We start from the raw sequence: 20,291 nt of genomic DNA on the forward strand, positions 1-20,291 counted from the left end.
TATTTTCATGTTGGATTTACATAATTTCCCAGTTATCATTTCTATAACTAAATAAGATTTCTTTAACTTTCTCTCACAATGTAACTGATAATAAAAATGGTGAAAAATAACTGAAGCATATGATATATATTATCTGATTATAAAATATAATTTTAAAAGATTCTGTCAATGAATTTTAAACTGTCCCCTTTGGGTATCTCTGTACATAGAACAGCCTTAGACCCTCCTGTCGTTTCTGTTTCCATTTAGTTTTGGAAAGTTACATGCTTCGTTTTATATCCATTATTTATCAATGTGTAAAGATAACGGATTCTTCCAGGGTATGTTGTTGTGAGTTAAAGTATTATATCTTAGAACGAGAAGAGGAATACTAAATCTTAGAAAGTTAATATGATGAAGTAGCCCATCGACAATCTCCAACCAGAATCCCATTGTTGTTGGCATTATCTGAGTGTTTCAGAAGATCCATGTGATGGAGGTAAGATAGTTAAACAGTAGTTAATCAACATGTCTAAACATCTTTATTGTTATGCATACTGTCCCAGACTTGAGGAATTTGAGAATATACCTGTGGTCCCTTAGAAAACAGTGAGAAGTTTACTTAGGAAAAAATTGGTTCATTTATTGAGCCTTGTTTGTATAATACCTGTTATTCTATACACATGTGTAAGAACAAGTAAGTGAATATCAATTTCATGAAAATTAAATTATATCTGCTAATGAAATAATGATCCTAACTAGGACTATCAGTTACCAACCTTTCAAATGCATAACTGTTGGAAATTCAGGTAAAATGAAATTTTTGCTATAAAGAAAGAAATTTTGCAAAAAGAAAATCTAATTGACAATAAAATTAGGTATATATGACTGATAAATTCTAATTATATATTTTACCTGGTGTTACCAAATTTGCTTAACTGTTATATCTATAATGTGTTGCTATCTTTGAGAAGTGTACATTTTGGAAAAAAATTGAAAACTGCTCATTTGAAATACTGGTCTGAACTTGTTTTGGTTTATTGTTTGGTGCTGTTGTTGGGTCGTCTCCTTCATCTCTCACAGGGAAACACATCTCAACCAATCTAACTGAAGGTGGAGAAAGTATCATCCATCTCCTCCACACCCACCTTCACATTTACTAAACATCACACATAGACAGAATAGTCAGAGAAGAAAGAACTACTGATTCCCAATGACTTATTCACTTCACTAATCCATCAACATGTCACACCACAGCAGCAGTCATATTGGAGTATTCATAATACTAGAGAATACTGGGAATTTACACAATAAAGGTGAGTATGTTCCTGCTATTTCTGACACCTAAATCAGACTATCAAAATCTAAGAAATAAAAAAAAATAAATAAATAAATAAGAAAAATAGCCAGAGAATTAGATTTATTAGTTAGATAGAAAGCTGTAACATTCTGAAGAATTTTGCCAAACATATCTAGTAGTAAATAATTTTCTCATATTCCTTGGAAAATTTCATATATTCTGCGAAAAATATATTGATAATAAATTAGATTTAGTTTCTGTTGAAGAATTTGTTCTTTTATCAGGTTAAACAAGTTGGAAGATGTTCTTAATGAAAAAAGCTGTGCTATTGCTGGGACCATATATCTAATATATCAGTAGTACTGCACCAGCAGGAAAATAACTCTGTTGGATATTTTTAGACATTTTCCTCTTCTATTTCTTGCTTGGAAGGTTTATTGATCAGCTGTAATGTCTCCTAATGCTTAGCCTCAGGCCTTATACAAGTGAGAAACTGTACACAAAGAATTGTTTCTTGCGTTAGTTGTTGGCCTTTAATTCCTTGGTGGGGCATGGAGAGCCAGCAATTTTGCATAAATAGGGGAAAAAGAAAAACAACATTATCACATTTAAAGTCATTTCTTTATTGTTATTACTCAGCTCAATGACCCTGCTCTGCTGGCCAGACGGTCATGTCAGCCTTCTGCATATTCTACCAATAATAACGTGGTTAATGCCCTTAGCAGATCTCTGCTTCTTCCACCTATCACTTCCTCTTTTCACTACCCTCCCTTCCCCCACCGCACCAACTCCCTTCACTCACCGACCACTGTTAAGCTGCTTCAATTTACACTCTACAATGGAGATGAGCAGAAATTCACTCCCATACAGCTTACCTCAATTTATTCTTTGTTATTTCATTTCAATTGAAGCAGGCAGATTTCTTATTCCTATAGAAACATTGCGGATATACCTACACACAGACATGTATACATAAATATGCCTCTTTACGTGTGTGTGTGTATATGTGCATGTATGTAAAGCCATATTTATGTATGTATGTATATATATGTTTGTGTGTGTTTATATATGTGTGTGCTTGTACTGAAATAATGCATGCATATAGACACATATACACACATACACAAACATTCACCTATGCACAAACCAACTTATGTTCAAAAATACACATGCAGAAGTTCCTTCCTACATGAACACACACACACACACAGGAGAGAAAATATACATAACTTTTCAGATCTGTTTATGTAGAATGTATGAATATTTCTTTAACACATACGAGAAATAAGTATTGGATATATTGTTTTCATGATGCTTGTATATAGATATACATGTGTAAATGCATACAAACATTCACACCTGCATACAACATAAGCATATACTCACACACACACACACACACACAAAGGTTTATGCAATCTTAAGTGGATATTTATGCAAGGACATATACAGAAACATAGCTTTAATATATAAGAGAGTGTGTGTTATATATCAGTCGTACTTTTTTCTGAAATTATTTTTCTTCCTAAATGCATCCAACCTTCAGATATTCAGTGTATAAAAATAGAACATGGTGTTTTACCTCTACCCACCCATGCTCTCTAACTTTAATTTAATTTCTAATTAGCTAGCAGCTTCTTTGTTTTCCACCCTCTTTATTATTTCAATTACACATCCTTTTGTTCTGCTCCACAAGGTTGCAGTTGTTCAATGTTTTCAGCTTGACCTACCTGTTAAGTGTTGTGAACAGCAGCAGCTATAGCAGGTACTTTCCGGAGAACATGCTTTCTTCATCAGTTTCAGGTGAACGGGGGTGGGGAGGGATAAAATAATTCTCGATTCGAACGAACAATCAAATGGAACTGGTCTTGGGAGGAGAGTCTGAACTAGTTTCTCCAGGGATTGGTTCCTATCACACTAGACAAATGTTTACTTCTCTAACTCAGAATGAAGGTCTTTCCTCTGTGTGTGTGTGTGTGTGAAGTACAGGTGTTTTGGAAGAATTGAATATCTAGAGATTTTCCCAAAATGATGAGACTGGTGGAGATTTTAACATGTTATTTAATGTGTGTTAGTTTGGTCCTTTCTAAGTAGTTTGGATGATCTTCAAGAATCATATAATACAGACAACAGCACACGACTGAAAACATTAAGTTATGAGGGTTATATATCACTGACAACACGGACTATGGTACTGATAAACAATGATATGGTACTGATAAACAATGATATGGTACTGATAAACAACACTATACGAGTTGCGGTCTGTGGCTACTATTCAGATCTGTTGATCATTTATCACTGACAACACTGTAGTACAGCCAGTCAACACTATGGTACTGATAGTCAATACTAGGGCACTGAAAGATAACACTATAATACTGATAGACAATACTATAGTACTGACAGATAGCACTATAATATTGACTGACAACATTATAGTACTGATAGACAACACTATAATACTGACAGACAGCATTATTGTACTGACAGACAACACTGTAGCATTGACAGACAACACTATAATACTGATAGACAACACTGTAGTACTGACAGACAGCACTACTGACAGACAATGAGCGTTAGGCCTCACAGGGGCAAAGTGGCTGAGTTTCTTTTGAGTGTTGGGCCTCATGGAGGTAATTACCAACACGTTTTGCATTATGTCGTGCTTGAGAAGAAGACCCCTCAAGCTGAGCAAAATTGCAGTCATGGCAGATACTGGTGTTATGCAAATGGCACATAAAAGCACTCATTGTACTTTTGGAGTGGTTGGCATTAGGAAGGGCATCCAGCCATAGAAAGCCATGCCAAATCAGACTGGAGTCTGATGCAGTCTTCCAGCTTACTGGCCCCAGTCAAACCATCCAACCCAAGCCAGCATGGACAACGGACATTAAATGATGATGATGATGACAGACAATCCTATTATACTGACAGACAATATTCTTTTCTACTCTAGGTACAAGGCCCAAAATTTTCTGGGGAGGGGACCAGTCGATTAGATCAACCCCAGTACACAACTGGTACTTAATTTATCAACTCCAAAAATGATGAAAGGCAAAGTCAACCTCGGCAGAATTTGAACTCAGAACATAAAGACAGATGAAATACCGCCAAGTATTTCGCCTGGCATGCTAACATTTCTACCAGCTCGCCGCTTTACTAACAGAGAATATTATGGTACTGAAAGACTCTAGTAGTGATATAGATAAAACTATAATACTGACAGACAACACTATGGTACTAGCAGACAAGGCTATAATACTGAAAACTTTCTCTAACAGGCAAGCACCTAATCTCGTTGTTAAAATGAGTTGAGAGAATGATGAGATTACAATCTAATTTGCAAAGTACCATGTAAACAACTTTGTTTCTGCATCAAATTGAAGCTCCTTCTCTGTGTCTGAACTAGTTCCATGTGTTCAGATTCAGGGATATATTAAGCAAACAATATTTGACAATATCATTTGATATGTTGATTCAACAATAATGTCTTACGATTTGGCGTCTGTGGTTACTTTTCAGATCTGTTGATCATTTACATTGCTTCCATTATGTATGAGGCCAAAAACTCCAAACTAAATCTGTTTGATTCACGATCTTGCAAATATTTAGAACCAAGACATTCATATTCTATAAATGAATTAATAAATTTTAATGATTTATTAACATTGGAAGAATTCTAGATGTGATATAATTTAATGTCCTTGCTATAGTATTTACCATCAAGCCATTACTATAAAGCTGGCAACTGGTACAAAACTGTCCATTATGGCTTCTCTCAGTTAAGTATAGTTGTCCAAGTTGAAGCAATGAAATGGTATCGTTGGCACCAGCTGCTGGAATTATTGGAAAACAGCCATGTTGAATAACTTCAAAATGCTTGAGGGTACCAATGGATTTTCTCTCAAACTTTACCCATACTTTGCTCTCTAGAAGTAATAAATCGGTGATGGAAGCTGGCATTTGACATCCACCTTTTACACTAGTTTCTAATATATGAAATAATAATCTAAAAATAGTAAATATGATATAGCATCATTTTCTATGTTCTTATAGCTGACTCTATCAATTGGTTATATAACTATTGTTCCTATCTGTTTAGGAGCTATGTCCTAATATATAGTATTATATTAATATCTTGGTCAATCATGTCATACCTCATGAACAAGATAAGCTTTGCTTAGTATATAGAAAGAATATTTGCTCTCTTCAAATTATGGATTTTTATTTAATGAATTATTCAGTTAGCCTGAACTTTTGAAATATATGCCTAGATGTTTTGATATGTACAGTGTTGTGACCGTATATAAGGCACAAAATTCTATTTATATTAGTCTGCCTTATTAAATAATGATGTTACCTAATTTATTATAAACTATAATAGTACATTATTGCATTCAATAGTTTAGGACCACTCTCTATATCAATTCCTATCTAACCCATTGCCATGGCACTTTCAGGAAAGTAGTACCTTGTCTAAATAGCAGAGTATTAAATTCACCTCCATGAATCTTCTCAGCAATTGTTTATATACATTTCAGAGAAGAAATGTTGATCTTTCCACTTACAAATACTAATTTTGTAAAATAACAGTTGAACATTTAATTTTTGTTTGAGTTTCATATCTTTCATTTCTTTAAAATACTCAACATATAATATGGCTTGTTGTATGAAGAACAACTTGTTAAACACCATTATGCATTTTTATTTAGCCATTTGTGTATCATAATTAATGCAGAGACACTATGAAAGGCAAATTAAGTGTGGTAGTCATCCCTTATGAATACATTGTGTTTCAAGCCACAAAACTTTGTCAGTAGCAAATGAAAACTGTCCAGTAGTGAAAGTGCTTAGGTATACACTACTGCTTGATTGGGCTTTGCCAGTAGCTTGAACCCATTACTAGCTACATGTAAAGTCAAAATATGTCACTGCTGATATAGGAAAACAGCAATTGAAAACAATCACTGGTGTTGTGATTAGTTGCCTGGCTGAATGAAAATTCATTATATATCACAGGAGCAGTATCAGAATAAAATAGCCATCACTGTTTCTGCATTAAGTATGATACACAGATACAATTTTTAATTCAATACTGCTTCTGTTGCATAATAGGATTTTTTAGTTTTATTTATTTTATATCACAATTTATAAACAATAGCATTGTGGGTGGGGAGGACAGGTTCCCAGTTGGTTGACCATTGGTTTATTGCATTTCCCATGGTGAGAGAATTTCATTCACAAACACTAGTTTATTATCAGTGTTTACCACTTTTGGTAAAATATATAAACATAAACCATCTGCATCATTTTATATCTGCTTTCCATGCTGTCATGAGTTGGATGGGTTGCTATGGTTCAGGTCAGTGCTTATCCAAAGTTACTGCCCTTCTAAACAGGCCCGAGGACCACATCTTGCTTGTACTCTCTGTTTTTGACTTGATGCTTTAACTAAATGCTCTTCCTAACATGAACCATTTTCCAAGAGTATACTGGGTATATGTTTTTGTGGCACCAGCACTAGAGAAAGTTTACATGTCCGTGACAAGACTATGGTACCTTCTTAAAGCAATGCTGTCTCCATTCATTTGCTAATCACTTTATAGAATGTTTTCAATGCATTTTATCATGGCACCAGCACTAGTGAAGTTACCTTGTGCCTCACAGGACAACAGAGTCCTCACTACTTTATGATATCTATGTTAATTCCAGGAAAGGTGAACAAGAGATCGAATAAGAGAGACTGATACCAGGAGAACCAGAGTGAGGGAGTGGAAGAAGAAAGAGCATGATGGGAAAAACAGAAAGAACAGATTGAGAGGAGAGAGTGATGGCAGCTACATGTTTGCTGGTAAGAGAGAGAGAGAGAGAGAGACGCACACACATACACACACACACACACACAGATAGACAGTGGGCAATGGTATGAATATGTGAATAACCCGGGAGTAAAGGAATGATGGCAGGTTGAAGAGAAGGGTGATGGTAAGGTGCATTGGATAGAGACCGATTTGATGCAATTCCTCAACATACAAGAGATAGAATAATAAATGTGGTGGTGGTGAGGAAGAGACTGAATACAGACAGATCCATTGCCATCCTTCATAACACAGACAGTATGGTATATAGGGAATAGAAGGTGAGTGGTGACAAATGAAAGGGTCAAACAGGAGGTGGGGGAAGTAGATGGAGATTTAGCAGTGACATAATAAGGGAGAGGTAGAACCCAAAGATAAATGTATATCATCATACATCCAGCACTCCATCACCACCTCCATTTTCATGTCTGTTTCACCATGCTTGCATAAATGAAGGGTTTTCTCCAGCACTACATGTTCCCAAATATTTCCTTTATGGAGCTCAATATTTTGAGATCAACCTGCATCACATCACCTCGTCTTCCAGGGTTTCCTTCTGCCATAGGTTTTTAGTTACTTTGAGTGCTCAGCTTGATAAAGCTTTCCAATTCCCCTTATATTCAAGGTTCTTTCTCAGTCCATTTATTCATGCACATTAACATTACACATTCAGTAAAGCACACCCACTTCATTCCTTTTTAGCTTTCATAAATTCTTTACATTCAATGCCCATGTCTTGTTACTACACAGCATCATGCAATCTGCCCTTCACTCTGAAAGGGAAACCCTTTGCTGTTAGTAAAGGAACTAGCTTCCAGAACTTCTTCTTTGCTTTAGATACTTTGGCTACTATACTTTCCAAACAACCACCACCACTACTATTTAGGTCTTCTAGATAACATAAGCTATCAACAAGCATTTGAAAGAATTCATTTAACATGTTCTTTTATTACTAACTACATCTACTACATATGAAGCAACATCTCACTTTGTACACAAATGTTATCCAATCTACCCTTCACTCTGTGAAATATTACTGGAGAGATTGTCCACCTGAATGCTACAATTAAATTTATCATAAGATTTATCAGCTTTATTTTAGAGGACCCTCACTTTTAAATAGTTTGCTTTCATTATATTTCTAGGAACTACCATCTTCTATTATGTAGTATAGAGTTAAGAAATGATGATAATAGTGAGAAAAATAAGTGATGTTATGTAGAATTGAAAGCTGTGACTTTATCCATTAGCAAACCTTTGCTAATGGATAAAATTGAAGAGGAAGAAAATTCACTTATGAGAACTAGGATCTTTAACTTATAAAAGAATAGCAAACATAGCTTATGTCAAGCCTGACTTCTAAAAAAATTTGGTTCTTTTATGGACTTGAACAGGTATGGTGATGATTGTAGAGTGGATTAGTAAATATCATATTGGTGTAAGTTGTATCATGTCAATGGAAAAGGTATAAAAAGAAAAAAAAAAAAGATCTCATATTTTCAATTTTTTACCATTAGTTTAACATTTAGTGATAGTAGGAGTGAAACAGAGAGCAATGTTGTAGTTGTTCAAGTCCAAATTAGGTAGGATACAAAATGATGATGGAGAAGTATTACTATCTTTTATTTGATGTGAAAGAGATTCTGTCTTTGCATAATTGTCAGATTTCTTAATATATCAGCAGAAGAATGTTTTAAAGGATAGTAAAAACAGAGGGGCTACAATATCAGGAGACAACCATTTGAATCTAATTTATTGAGTGTTGCATATGAAGCCAATTGACAGACTGTGTACAAGTTTAGAAACTTCCTGAATGTTACAGATATTAGTGTACAAAACAATTGATTTGGTATCAATAGATATTGTTAACGGCTAATATTGGGTGCAGAGCAACAACAGCCTTAAGTGACCATCCAGTGAAGTAACTTACATAACATTTAAATTGTTTTCTCAAGAGTAATGTATTGAGAAATTATTAACTGTCTAGTGACAATGTGAAAAGAAACTATTTAGGTACAGTTATCTTCTACACATACAATCTTCAACTGTCAAATATATTTACTTTGAACAATTCACACAACATTTCTATAGTTACAATTGTCACAAGTTAATAATGTCTTCATCACTAACATTGTCCTCTATTATAAGCATTATTACAGCCTTAATCACCATCATTACTATCTCCATCAACATTATTACATTGATATGTTAATAATCCTTTCTGCTATAGGCACAAGGCCTGAAATTGTTTTGTGTGTGTGTGTGTGGGGGGCAGTCGATTAGATCGACCCCAGTATGCAACTGATACTTAATTTATCAACCCTGAAAGGATGAAAGGCAAAGTCGACCTTGGTGGAATTTGAACTCAGAACACAAAGACAGATGAAATACTGCTAAGCATTTCGCCTGGCATGCTAACGATTCTGCCAGCTCACCTCCTTATTGATATGTTAATAATGTCTTAATTACCATCATCATCACCACCATCAATATTATTAGAATCACTAGTTAATGATGTCTTAATCACTGCTATTGCTCCCACCTTTATTGTTGTCATACAATTTCTACTAATTTTTCTCTTTTACTTTCTTTATCAACATATAATAATTATCATCATCATCATCATCATTTGTATTTAGACAGGTGGTGAATTGACAGAGTCATCAGAGTGTAACACAAAATATCTCATAGTATTTGTTCCAGTTCTCTGCAATCTAAGTTCAAATCTAGCTGATGTCAGTCTTGGCTTTCCTTCTGTCAGCTTGGTGACTTGATAGAATTGTTAGAGTTCCAGACTCAGATACTTTGTGGAATTTGTTCTGCCTGTTTGCATTCTGTTGCCCAGTTAAACACCACCACCAGCTGGTCCTTGGGGGGGGGGCTTTAATGATGGAGTTCACTCTGTTGCACACATTCAGGTCAGGTCGGTGGCTGGAAGTTGATTCCCCCCCCCCCTCTGTCTCTCTCCAGTCCCCTGGGCTCTGCAAAAATAGGTTCATGAGTGCTGCCATTCATTTCCTGACTAAATGGTAAAAATATCACTCCACCCCATTCCCTGCATCACCTTTTCCTGAGATGGGATTTTGCAGTGTACTCTCTCTTTCTTTTTTCTTATGCTCAGAATTACTCATTAAAGCTAATGAATTATTTCGCCTCTCTGTTGGGTTTAATTTTAATTAGGCATCTCATTTGGATCCTTTTATTAAATATATCAGCCCGCCTTTAACTATATTATTTACTGCTATCATTTCACGACCATCATCATCATCATCATCATCGTCAACACTATGCTGTCAATGCTTTATATCATCAACTGCTCCAATAAAATATATTTGTCTAATTAAGAGTTATCTACCCTTTATCAGTGTTTGTGCAAATTTTATCTTTAACTATGAAACGACATTTTGTTTCTACTCTTGAAGAGGCAAACACATCAGATGTGATCAAATATTTTAAGATTAACTCCTCAGTATGTTACTGGTATCTAGAGCATTAGCACCACAATAATGAAAAATGATGTTAACTCTATGGAATTGGTTTAAATCTGTCTCTACCTCCTTTGCTACATTACTGTTGATTTTAATTCTTTGATTCCTTGGTTTGTGGTCATGCTGGAGCCCCGTCTACATGGGCTTTAGTTAATTATATTGACCCCTACTAGTATTTATTTCAATCTGGCATCATTTCTCAATTCACTAAGTTATTCTCTGATATAAAGGGACTCAATACTGTTTGTACTTGCAATCACACACACACACACACACACTGTCTGTCTGTCTGTCTCTCTCTCTCTCTACACACACACACACACACACAATAGATTTCCACACAGCTTCCATTTAAGAAATTTGATTCAAAATGCATTCTCAGCCTGAGACTACAGTAGAAAAAACTTGCTCAAGGTGTTGCACAGTGAGATTGAACCCAGAAACACCATATGATTGCAAAACTTCTTAACCATCTCTGTTATGGCTGCACTTAATGGGAAACATTTACACTTTATCACAGATTTTTAAGTAATATCCATTAACCAATCCTCTCTTACTAATCTACTTAATGGTACCTATTTACCCACTTTTTGCCTCTCCCTGATAAATCTTAATGATTAACCTACAGCAATCCCTCCATTATCATTGTTTGTATCCATTTTCTCCATAATAGCATGGGTTTGATAATTCTACATATATGAATTACTGCATGGTTTACAGAAGCAAAAACTATTCTATTATTAAGAAAGATTAGTTATATTTGATCAATATAAACCTCACACAAGTGACACACTAAAACTCTGAAATTGAGTAAGTACTCATCAATATCCAAACTTCATCTGTAATGTTGATTATCTGAAGATTACATAAATATATTTGAGCATTTTCAGTGCTGTAATACTGTGAAGGTGCATGGCTCAGTGGTTAGAGCATTGAGCTTACAATTCTAAAGGCACAGGACCTAACATTTGGTGTGAGGGGAGTAGTTGATTACATCGACCCCCAGTGTAATAGGTGGTAGTGTGTATCTATGTGCGAGGTAGAGCAGTTGGCTGAACTAACCAAATCATGCATGGCTGGATAACAGTTCTGCCAAAGGGAAATAGTGCTCCTACAGTATCAAAACCCCTCCAGGTCAAATTTAGGAGTCTCATATTTTGCTAACTGTAGTGGCCCTCATAGAATAAAAGTAAACCCTTAGCAAGACATTGGTCATCCTTTCATATATTCATACCCTTAATGCTGTTGAGAAAGGCATGAATGAGACTAATTCACAATCTTTCCTATAAATCTGAACTTTATTCTTATGTCAGCCAAATCTTCCCCATAGCACACCTCACCGAAAGAAAGGACACTTTGAGTAATGCTTTATTTCTTGCCTGGAAGAAAGAAGTTTACTCAATAAGGGCTAATCTACAGCTAAATTATGACAACAATAATAAAAAATTACATACCTGCCCTTCGAATTTGTTATTCACAGTTTAGAATCTCTCAGCAACCATGGGAGATAACCAGTGTTTTCCTACCATTTTCATCATGAGAGTTAATTTGGTGGGGAAAAACGTCTTTTCTTCTCATCAATTATCTTCAAACATCATAGTGTTGCCTGTTGGCTAAAATGTTCATTCTTTTGCAGTAGCTTTGATAGATTGCATCCAACAGAGAGAAATAGAGAGGGTTAGAAAGAGAAAGAGAGAGAGAGAGAGAGTGTGTGTGTGTGTGTGTGTGTGTGCACCTGCTTGCACACAAGTGTCTGTGCTTGTGTGTTTGCACATGTATGTGTGCGCATGTGTATGTGTGCACATACGTATATGTGTGTGTGCACACATGTATATATGAGCATGTGTGTGTTTATGTGTGTGTGTTTATGTGTGTGTGTGCAAGTGTATGTGTGCAAATATGCATGTGTGTGTGTGTGTGTGTGTGTGTGTGTGTGATTAAAATAAAAAGCTACAGTACATGTCACTGGAAAAATATTGTGAATTTCATTATGGAACTTATTTATATTAATATAAAAATATTCTTTCGTTCAGTTCAGTAATAGGAATTTTAATAAATCCATTTTTTTTTCTCCAGTTATAACTTACATATATAAATGTCAAGTAGAGCAATAGATTCTTTTTCATTTAATCTACTTCTGGTTCATCTTTGTTATATTTTAATTTATGGGAATAATATTTCAATTTTTCTCTTCAGTACATTTTTAATATACCTATTCGGCTATATTTCATGCACATCATTTAAAACTTTTTTAAAAGACATTTGCTGGCTGCATTTTTAGATTTTATAATACCCTAAGCTCTGGTTATGATCATCATCGTCATTGTCATCACCACCACCACCACCACCACCACCACCACCACCTCACTACCTTCGTAATCACAACAAAAGTTGCATTCTTAACAATATGTTTCTGACTGTAAATACACAAATAATAGTCCAAATTTTATGTATTTGAATGGTCAGGAATCAGACAGTGCATCGAGATCTCCCACTCTAGGATGCTTTCAGTCTTGTGTGAGTTCATTTGTTGATGTTTGTTGACTCAGTACTTCTCTCAATCAGCATCCTGACTATTGCCTACTTTTGATATGCACTCCTCATTCCTTTGCTTAATACCCAACAGATATGTATACGAGTCAAGTGTGGTTCTAGAAAACATGAATCAGTGGGGGCATGTTCGAGTTCAGTTGGAACAATGATTGGCAGATGCATTCACTTGTTCATTATCTATATCAACACACACACACATTAAATATATACAGATATATTATATGTACTAGCAGAAACACCATCCTCCAAGTAGTTTTCTGCTAGTATATATCTTTGTTTGTATAAAACTATTGCATAACTGCCTGTATGTGTATGTATATATATATATATATATATATATATATATCATCATCATCATCATCATCATCGTTTAACGTCCGCTTTCCATGCTAGCATGGGTTGGACGATTTGACTGAGGACTGGTGAAACCGGATGGCAACACCAGGCTCCAATCTAATTTGGCAGAGTTTCTACAGCTGGATGCCCTTCCTAACGCCAACCACTCAGAGAGTGTAGTGGGTGCTTTTACGTGTCACTCGCACGAAAACGGCCACGCTCGAAATGGTGTCTTTTATGTGCCACCCGCACAAGCCAGTCCAGGGGCACTGGCAACGATTTCGCTCGAAAATCCTACGGGAGCCAGTCAGGCGGTACTGGCAACGGCCACGCTCAAAATGGTGCATCTCATGTGCCACCCACACAAGAGCCAGTCCAGGGGCACTGGCAACGATCTTACTTGGCTTGCCGGGTCTTCTCACGCACAGCACATTTCCAAAGGTCTCGGTCAGTAGTCATCGCCTCGGTGAGGCCCAATGTACGAAGGTCTTGCCTCACCACCTCAGCCCAGGTCTTCCTGGGCCTACCTCTTCCACGGGTTCCCTCAACTGTTAGGGTGTGGCACTTTTTCACGCAGCTATCTTCATCCATTCTCACCACATGTCCATACCAGCGCAATCGTCTCTCTTGCACACCACAACTGATGCTTCTAATGTTCAGCTTTTCTCTCAAGATACTTACACTCTGACGGGTATTCACATTGACATTACACATCCAACGGAGAATACTGGCTTCATTCCATGCGAGCTTACGTATGTCCTCAGCAGTTACAGCTCATGTTTCACTGCCATGTAGCATGGCTGTTCGTACGCATGCGTCATACAGTCTGCCTTTTACTCTGAGTGAGAGTCCCTTTGTCGCCAGCAGGAGTAAGAGCTCTCTAAACTTTGCCCAGGCTATTCTTATTCTAGCAGCTACACTTTCAGCGCACCCACCCCCCACTACTAACTTGGTCGCCCAGATAGCGGAAGCTATCGACTACCTCTAGTTTTTCACCCTGGAATGAGATAGAAGTTGTTTCCTGTTTGTTTACAGTCTTTATTGCACCTGATATATAAATTTAGGTGTGTTTCAGTCAAACACTGACCCAGGTCATATCTAACTGAATAGCACCACCTGATAGAATGTGATGAGCCATTTCAAGTTAAGCTTTGTGGTAACATGCTCCATTCAAGAAGGGAGTTGTTGACTAAGATGTATCCAGGAACAGCTGACTTGTGTGGTATCACTTCATGAAATTCGAAGGTGGTGTATTTTCTTCTTTCATTTATTTTGGGGTAATATCAAATAGAGTAGGGCCTGTTTATGAAAAGTAATTCTGTGGCAGTGTATGTATGTGTTGTGAGCCTGAATTGTGTAGGGAGCATTTGACATGGGGTCCCAGCCTTTGAGGAATTCTGAATTTGTGCAAATGATGTCGTGCTCACAGCAACATTGGAAAGAATAAGTTTTAGTGTTTTAAGGTGGTCCCAATAACCAATATCACTCATGCCGTTTATTTGTCTAGTAATTGCTCTCTGGAGTGACTCAATTCTCATAATGTTTTGTTTGGTATGTGGAAACACAGGAGGCAGCTATATTCTAGGCATGGCTTTTTCATGTATTTACATGTTTGTTCACTTTTCTTTGCATTTGCCTAGTTTTGCATATCACTTGTTTCTTTGTAATCTTTCAGGACTTTATCTATCCATCTACATATTCTGTGTGGATGTTCTGCATATTATTTGTAAAATTGTCTCAACGTTCGTATACACATGCTTGCATGTCTTTACCCAATTACTGCTGGCTACAGAAGGATACACTTGGCAACTTCCACTCAGCGGTGAAACGTGCCAGTTTTGAAAGGCAAGAAGTCAGTTGCCAATAGAACGTTGAGATGTAAACATCAGTTGCTGTTGGACCGCCAAGATGAAAACACCTAGTTGCTGTTGGACCACCTAAACACCAACACCTTATTGCTGTTATTACATGCTGACAAGATGGAGTTGCTGATTTATTCGTGAGATTCTAACTCACCTTACATGCCACTCATTGGATTTGTTGTATATGCTTACAGCTTGAAATCTTCAGTTTCCAAACTTAACTAACTTGTATGCTATTGGAAATTAACTCATGTCTCACACAACACACTGTTTAACTTGAACACTGAATACCTCGTGATGTGTTTTTTCTACTACACCAAATGTGTGATTTGCCATCAACAAATAAATTATGTTTAATTAATGAAAAAATGTTGTCTTCTGATATTTCTTACATCCACATAAACACATATCCGGAACCTTCTTACATACACACCATCCTAACTAATGTGGGATCATCTTTCTATTTTGTGAAAGTGATAACTTAACTTTTCTGTTATTCTGACCTGACCCAAAATTATAAGTAACAAAGTGTGCACGGTTGGGAAAGATGAAAAGTATACAATGAAATAACCGAGAAGAGTGAAGTGTGTGAGAAAGAAGAAAGGGGATAAGACATTAAAAACCTGCTGACTGTCTTGCAATGGATTACAATTAGTTTCCTGACTGAAATCATGCAGATGAAATCTTTAATCATAAAAGAATCATACAAACCACATTTGACAAAACTATGTTAAAAGTGGAATTTTAATGATTTTTCTGGCAATGTAGACTTTAATAATTGCTTTCTTTTAGTAAAAGTTACATACTCATAACTAATTAATAAGCAGCTTTCTTTATTATAGTATATATATGTGTATATATACATATAGTGGAGGAGCAATGGCCCAGTGGTTAGGGCAGTGGACTTGGATTTCAAAGGGCCAACCTTGTCACACTTTGTGTCACACTGAATCTTCCTGAGAACTATGTTAAGAATACACGTGTCTGTGGAGTGCTCAGCCACTTGCCCGTTAATTTCACAAGCAGGCTGTTCTGTTGATCGGATCAACTGGAACCCTTGTAGATAAAACTTACTTGGAAGAGGATGCTTGGCATTCAATCATATAATAATATAAATTATATATATATATATATATATATATATATATATATATATATATGTTGTAATGCTGTTGGACGAAGTTGGTAAGTCTCAACATAGCTGCTGTGGTGTTGTCTGGCATTGTTGCTGGAACTGGCTGTGTCTTTGTGGTCAGTGGCTAGACCTTAAAAGATCTGGAACCAAAGATTTCCAAACAAGGAGAAGCTAGGTTTTTATAAGGAGCTGTAGGCTCAAACAGAGTAGCAAACAGGTTGTCCCACATGATCCTATTTAGAGCCTCCGACTGGTTATATGCAGCAAGTTGGCACAATCGAGTAAGAGACAAATTGTGCCAATACCAACCAACCAGAGTAGTGGACACAACATGATCCAAATAGTGGCCAAAGGTTAGCTGTTCCCTGCTACGTTTCAATGCACGTAATGCATATAATAAATAAGAGTGAGGAATTTCACCCGAGCCTATGCCACACATACATATATATGCATATATGTACATATATACCTACATACATTCATATACATACGTACATACATAGATATATACATACATGCATACATACATTGTCAATGTATCATATATCCCAAAAAGAAGCACACTCTAAAGCATAGAGCAGTAATGTATCTCTGCAATGTATTTATAATGTGTATATATATATATTAGAATAATAAAAATAATAAAAAGAAGGTATTTGGTATACTACTATATATATATATATATATATATATATATATATATATATGTCAGTAAATGATGGGGTTGTGTTAAGCGCACGTGGAGAAACAATAGGAAAATAAAAAATAAAAAATAATAATAATATTTATTATTATTATTATTTTTTATTTTCCTATATATATATGAACTTTAGGTTTACTTCTCATCACTGCTTAGTTTCTTAGAGCTCTGCTGCTGCTACTACTACTACTCTATAAATATATTATATATATATATATATATATATATATATATATATATATATATGGGGGAGAAAAATAGAGATTAACATATATAGTACAGAATGAGTGCTTTAATCCAATTTGTTGAGATTTAGCTTTCCAATCCTGTCTGGTTTAGTTGGCAAGGTGCTACTAAATCATTGTAAAAACATCATTCTCTATCAATGATTGATGTCTTAACTCTACAGCTTAATATTGTTTCAGATTCTTTTGTTTTGAAAATGCAATATGTGGCTAAAGTGGAGAACAAATCTATAATTATGATATGAATCTATAACTTGAAAATCTTATTTGCCTGCTACTTGGAGATTTTTTTTATTGTCACAAAAACAATATTTCTTAGTTTTAAAAAGAAATTATGTCTAAAATATGTTTCAAAATAATATTTTGAAATAAATATTTTGCTTTCCTTTCATTGCAGAAATGCTGGGTTAATTTCATGGCTATCTTTTACCTTTCACAATGGCAAGCAAAAATATGATGTTGATTGTAATATTTCTGCTCTCAGTTCAGGAGTGTATATCAATTGACCTTACTTACACTGTCAGAGAAGAAGAAAGTCCTGGCACTTATATTGGAGACATTGCTGCTGATTCCCATTTCTTTGATACTGTCCCATCTAAGGATTCACATTTGATAACATTCAGTGAGGTACAACGGAGAAAGACGCAGTTGTTTAATGTGAGTGAAAATGGAGGATTATATACAGCACACAAGTTGGATGCTGAATCTCTCTGTACTTTTAATAAAGAATGTAGTAGAGTTTCTAAAGTTGCTATTCGGAAGGGGAAATCTTTTTTGAAGATCCTTAAAGTGAAAATAATTATTGAAGACATTAACGACCATCAGCCAAACTTCCCTAACTCTCATGTTAGTATCCAGTTTTCAGAACGAGATAGCAAAGGATCACAGCTAACTATCCCCAATGCTATTGATAAAGACATATTCTCCCAAAATCACATGATCAATTATCATTTTAAAAAAATTGATGGTGAACCATTTTCATTGTCTGTTACTAAAAGAGTTGATGGCATATCCTCCTTAAAGATTATTTTAGAAACAAAATTAGATCGAGAAGTAAAAGATACATATAATATTGAAGTTGTAGCAAAAGATGGTGGTTCCCCACCAAAGCAGAGTAGCTTAAATGTAGAAATTACAGTTAAAGATGAAAATGATAATCAGCCAGTCTTCTCACAGAATGTTTATAATATATCTATAGAAAGTACACATGAATTAGACAGACCAGTGTTGAAGTTATCTGCTAATGATCTAGATATTGGCAATAATGGTATTGTTTCTTATGATTTTAGTCCTATGAACTCAAATAATATGAAAACTAAATTTCGTTTGAATCAACGGACTGGGGAAATTTTTTTAACCAAACAGACTCATGTTGAGGAAAAGAATAATTTTGAGTTGTACATCGAAGCCAGAGATGGAGGCAGCCCTCCTCTCAGTTCCATAGCCACCATTCAGATAAAAGTTATCAATCATCACAATAATCCTCCAAATATTGATATAGACTTTGTCTCAGCTATCAACGACAACACAGCAACCATTTTCGAAGATATCAAAGTTGGTAGTTTCATTGCTTATGTGATGGTCACTGACAATGATGTTGGACACAATGGAGAGGTGAACTGTCATATCAAAGACGACACATTCAAACTACAGTCAATGGGATCAAAGGAATATAAAATAGTTCTAAAGAAAGCAGTAGACAGAGAGACAGAGGAACATTATCACTTTACTGTGTCGTGTGAAGATAAAGGATTACCTGCTCTGAAAACTGATAAAGATCTGTCAATCCAAGTGTTAGATGTGAATGATGTAGAACCACACTTTACGAAAGACACATTCAAGTTCCTTACCTACGAGAATGACAAAGCTAATTTCCCTATTGGCTTTATCAATGCTACAGACCCAGATATTGGTAAGGGAGGTGAATTGTCTTATTCTCTGAGAAATAAACAGCAATATCGTCTGCCATTCCAGATTATCAACTCTGGCTTTATTTCAACAAACCAGTCTTTAGACAGAGAACACAGAGATTTCTATGAGTTTGAGGTTTTTGTGAAAGACAATGGAACACCATCTCTGAACAACACAGTGAATGTTGAAGTGGAAGTATTGGATAGAAATGATAATGCTCCATATTTTACATTTCCTAGTGTTGATCCTTTCACTCTTGATGTCCACTATCATCCGCAAAGTAAGAACGACATCACAGTTCTGAAAGCGTCTGATATAGACAGTCACATGAATGCTTTTCTCAAGTATGAAATCGTTTCAGGTAACGAGAGACAGTTATTTAAGCTGGATTCATTCACTGGTGTGTTATCTTACTCTCGCACAGTTTACCAAAATGATGCCGGATCATATGAGCTTGAGTTTGTTGTGAAAGACAGTGGTACTCCAGTTCTGTCAGCAACAACTAGCATCTCTTTGACACTGACTGTTAGTAATAAGACATCACCAATGTTTACAGCTGTCCACCTACCAAGTGATAACACCATAGATGCCACATTGTTGATTATCATTGTAGTAGCAGCTGTGATAGTATCTATAGCTATTGTGGTTTCTATAACACTGTGTATTATTCGAGGTAATGTGAGACATGGCTCATCTAGAACAGAAAATAAACAGGCATATCAATGTCAGAATGAGATGAGACAGTTGATCTATCAAGGTAACAACAGTGTATCTGTGATGTCAGGTAATCGAGGAGAGACGTCAGACAGATATGGTCATTCGAGGAGCCAATATTATCCTGAAGACTGGAATACTCCAACTGTTCCAAGACTGCCAAAGTCATTAAAGGTAAGTTTCCTTTGTTCCAAGTATTTTAAT

General features: G+C 35.8%; 1 protein-coding gene across 1 annotated transcript in view; it reads left to right on the plus strand.

Moving 5' to 3' along the window:
• Nucleotides 1–1,147: 1,147 nt before the first annotated feature.
• LOC106867371 (cadherin-related tumor suppressor) overlaps nt 1,148–20,291 on the plus strand; it is a 90,090-nt gene continuing 70,946 nt past the window's right edge. The window contains exons 1-2 of the mRNA XM_052972925.2: nt 1,148–1,295; nt 17,860–20,261. Of these exons, the coding sequence (XP_052828885.2) occupies nt 17,901–20,261 (2,361 nt within the window). The 5' untranslated portion in view covers nt 1,148–1,295; nt 17,860–17,900. The remainder of the gene's footprint in view (nt 1,296–17,859; nt 20,262–20,291) is intronic.

This window comes from Octopus bimaculoides, chromosome 14 (assembly GCF_046866305.1).
Source record: "Octopus bimaculoides isolate indiv1 chromosome 14, ASM4686630v1, whole genome shotgun sequence".
Classification (NCBI taxonomy): Eukaryota; Metazoa; Mollusca; class Cephalopoda; order Octopoda; family Octopodidae; genus Octopus; species Octopus bimaculoides.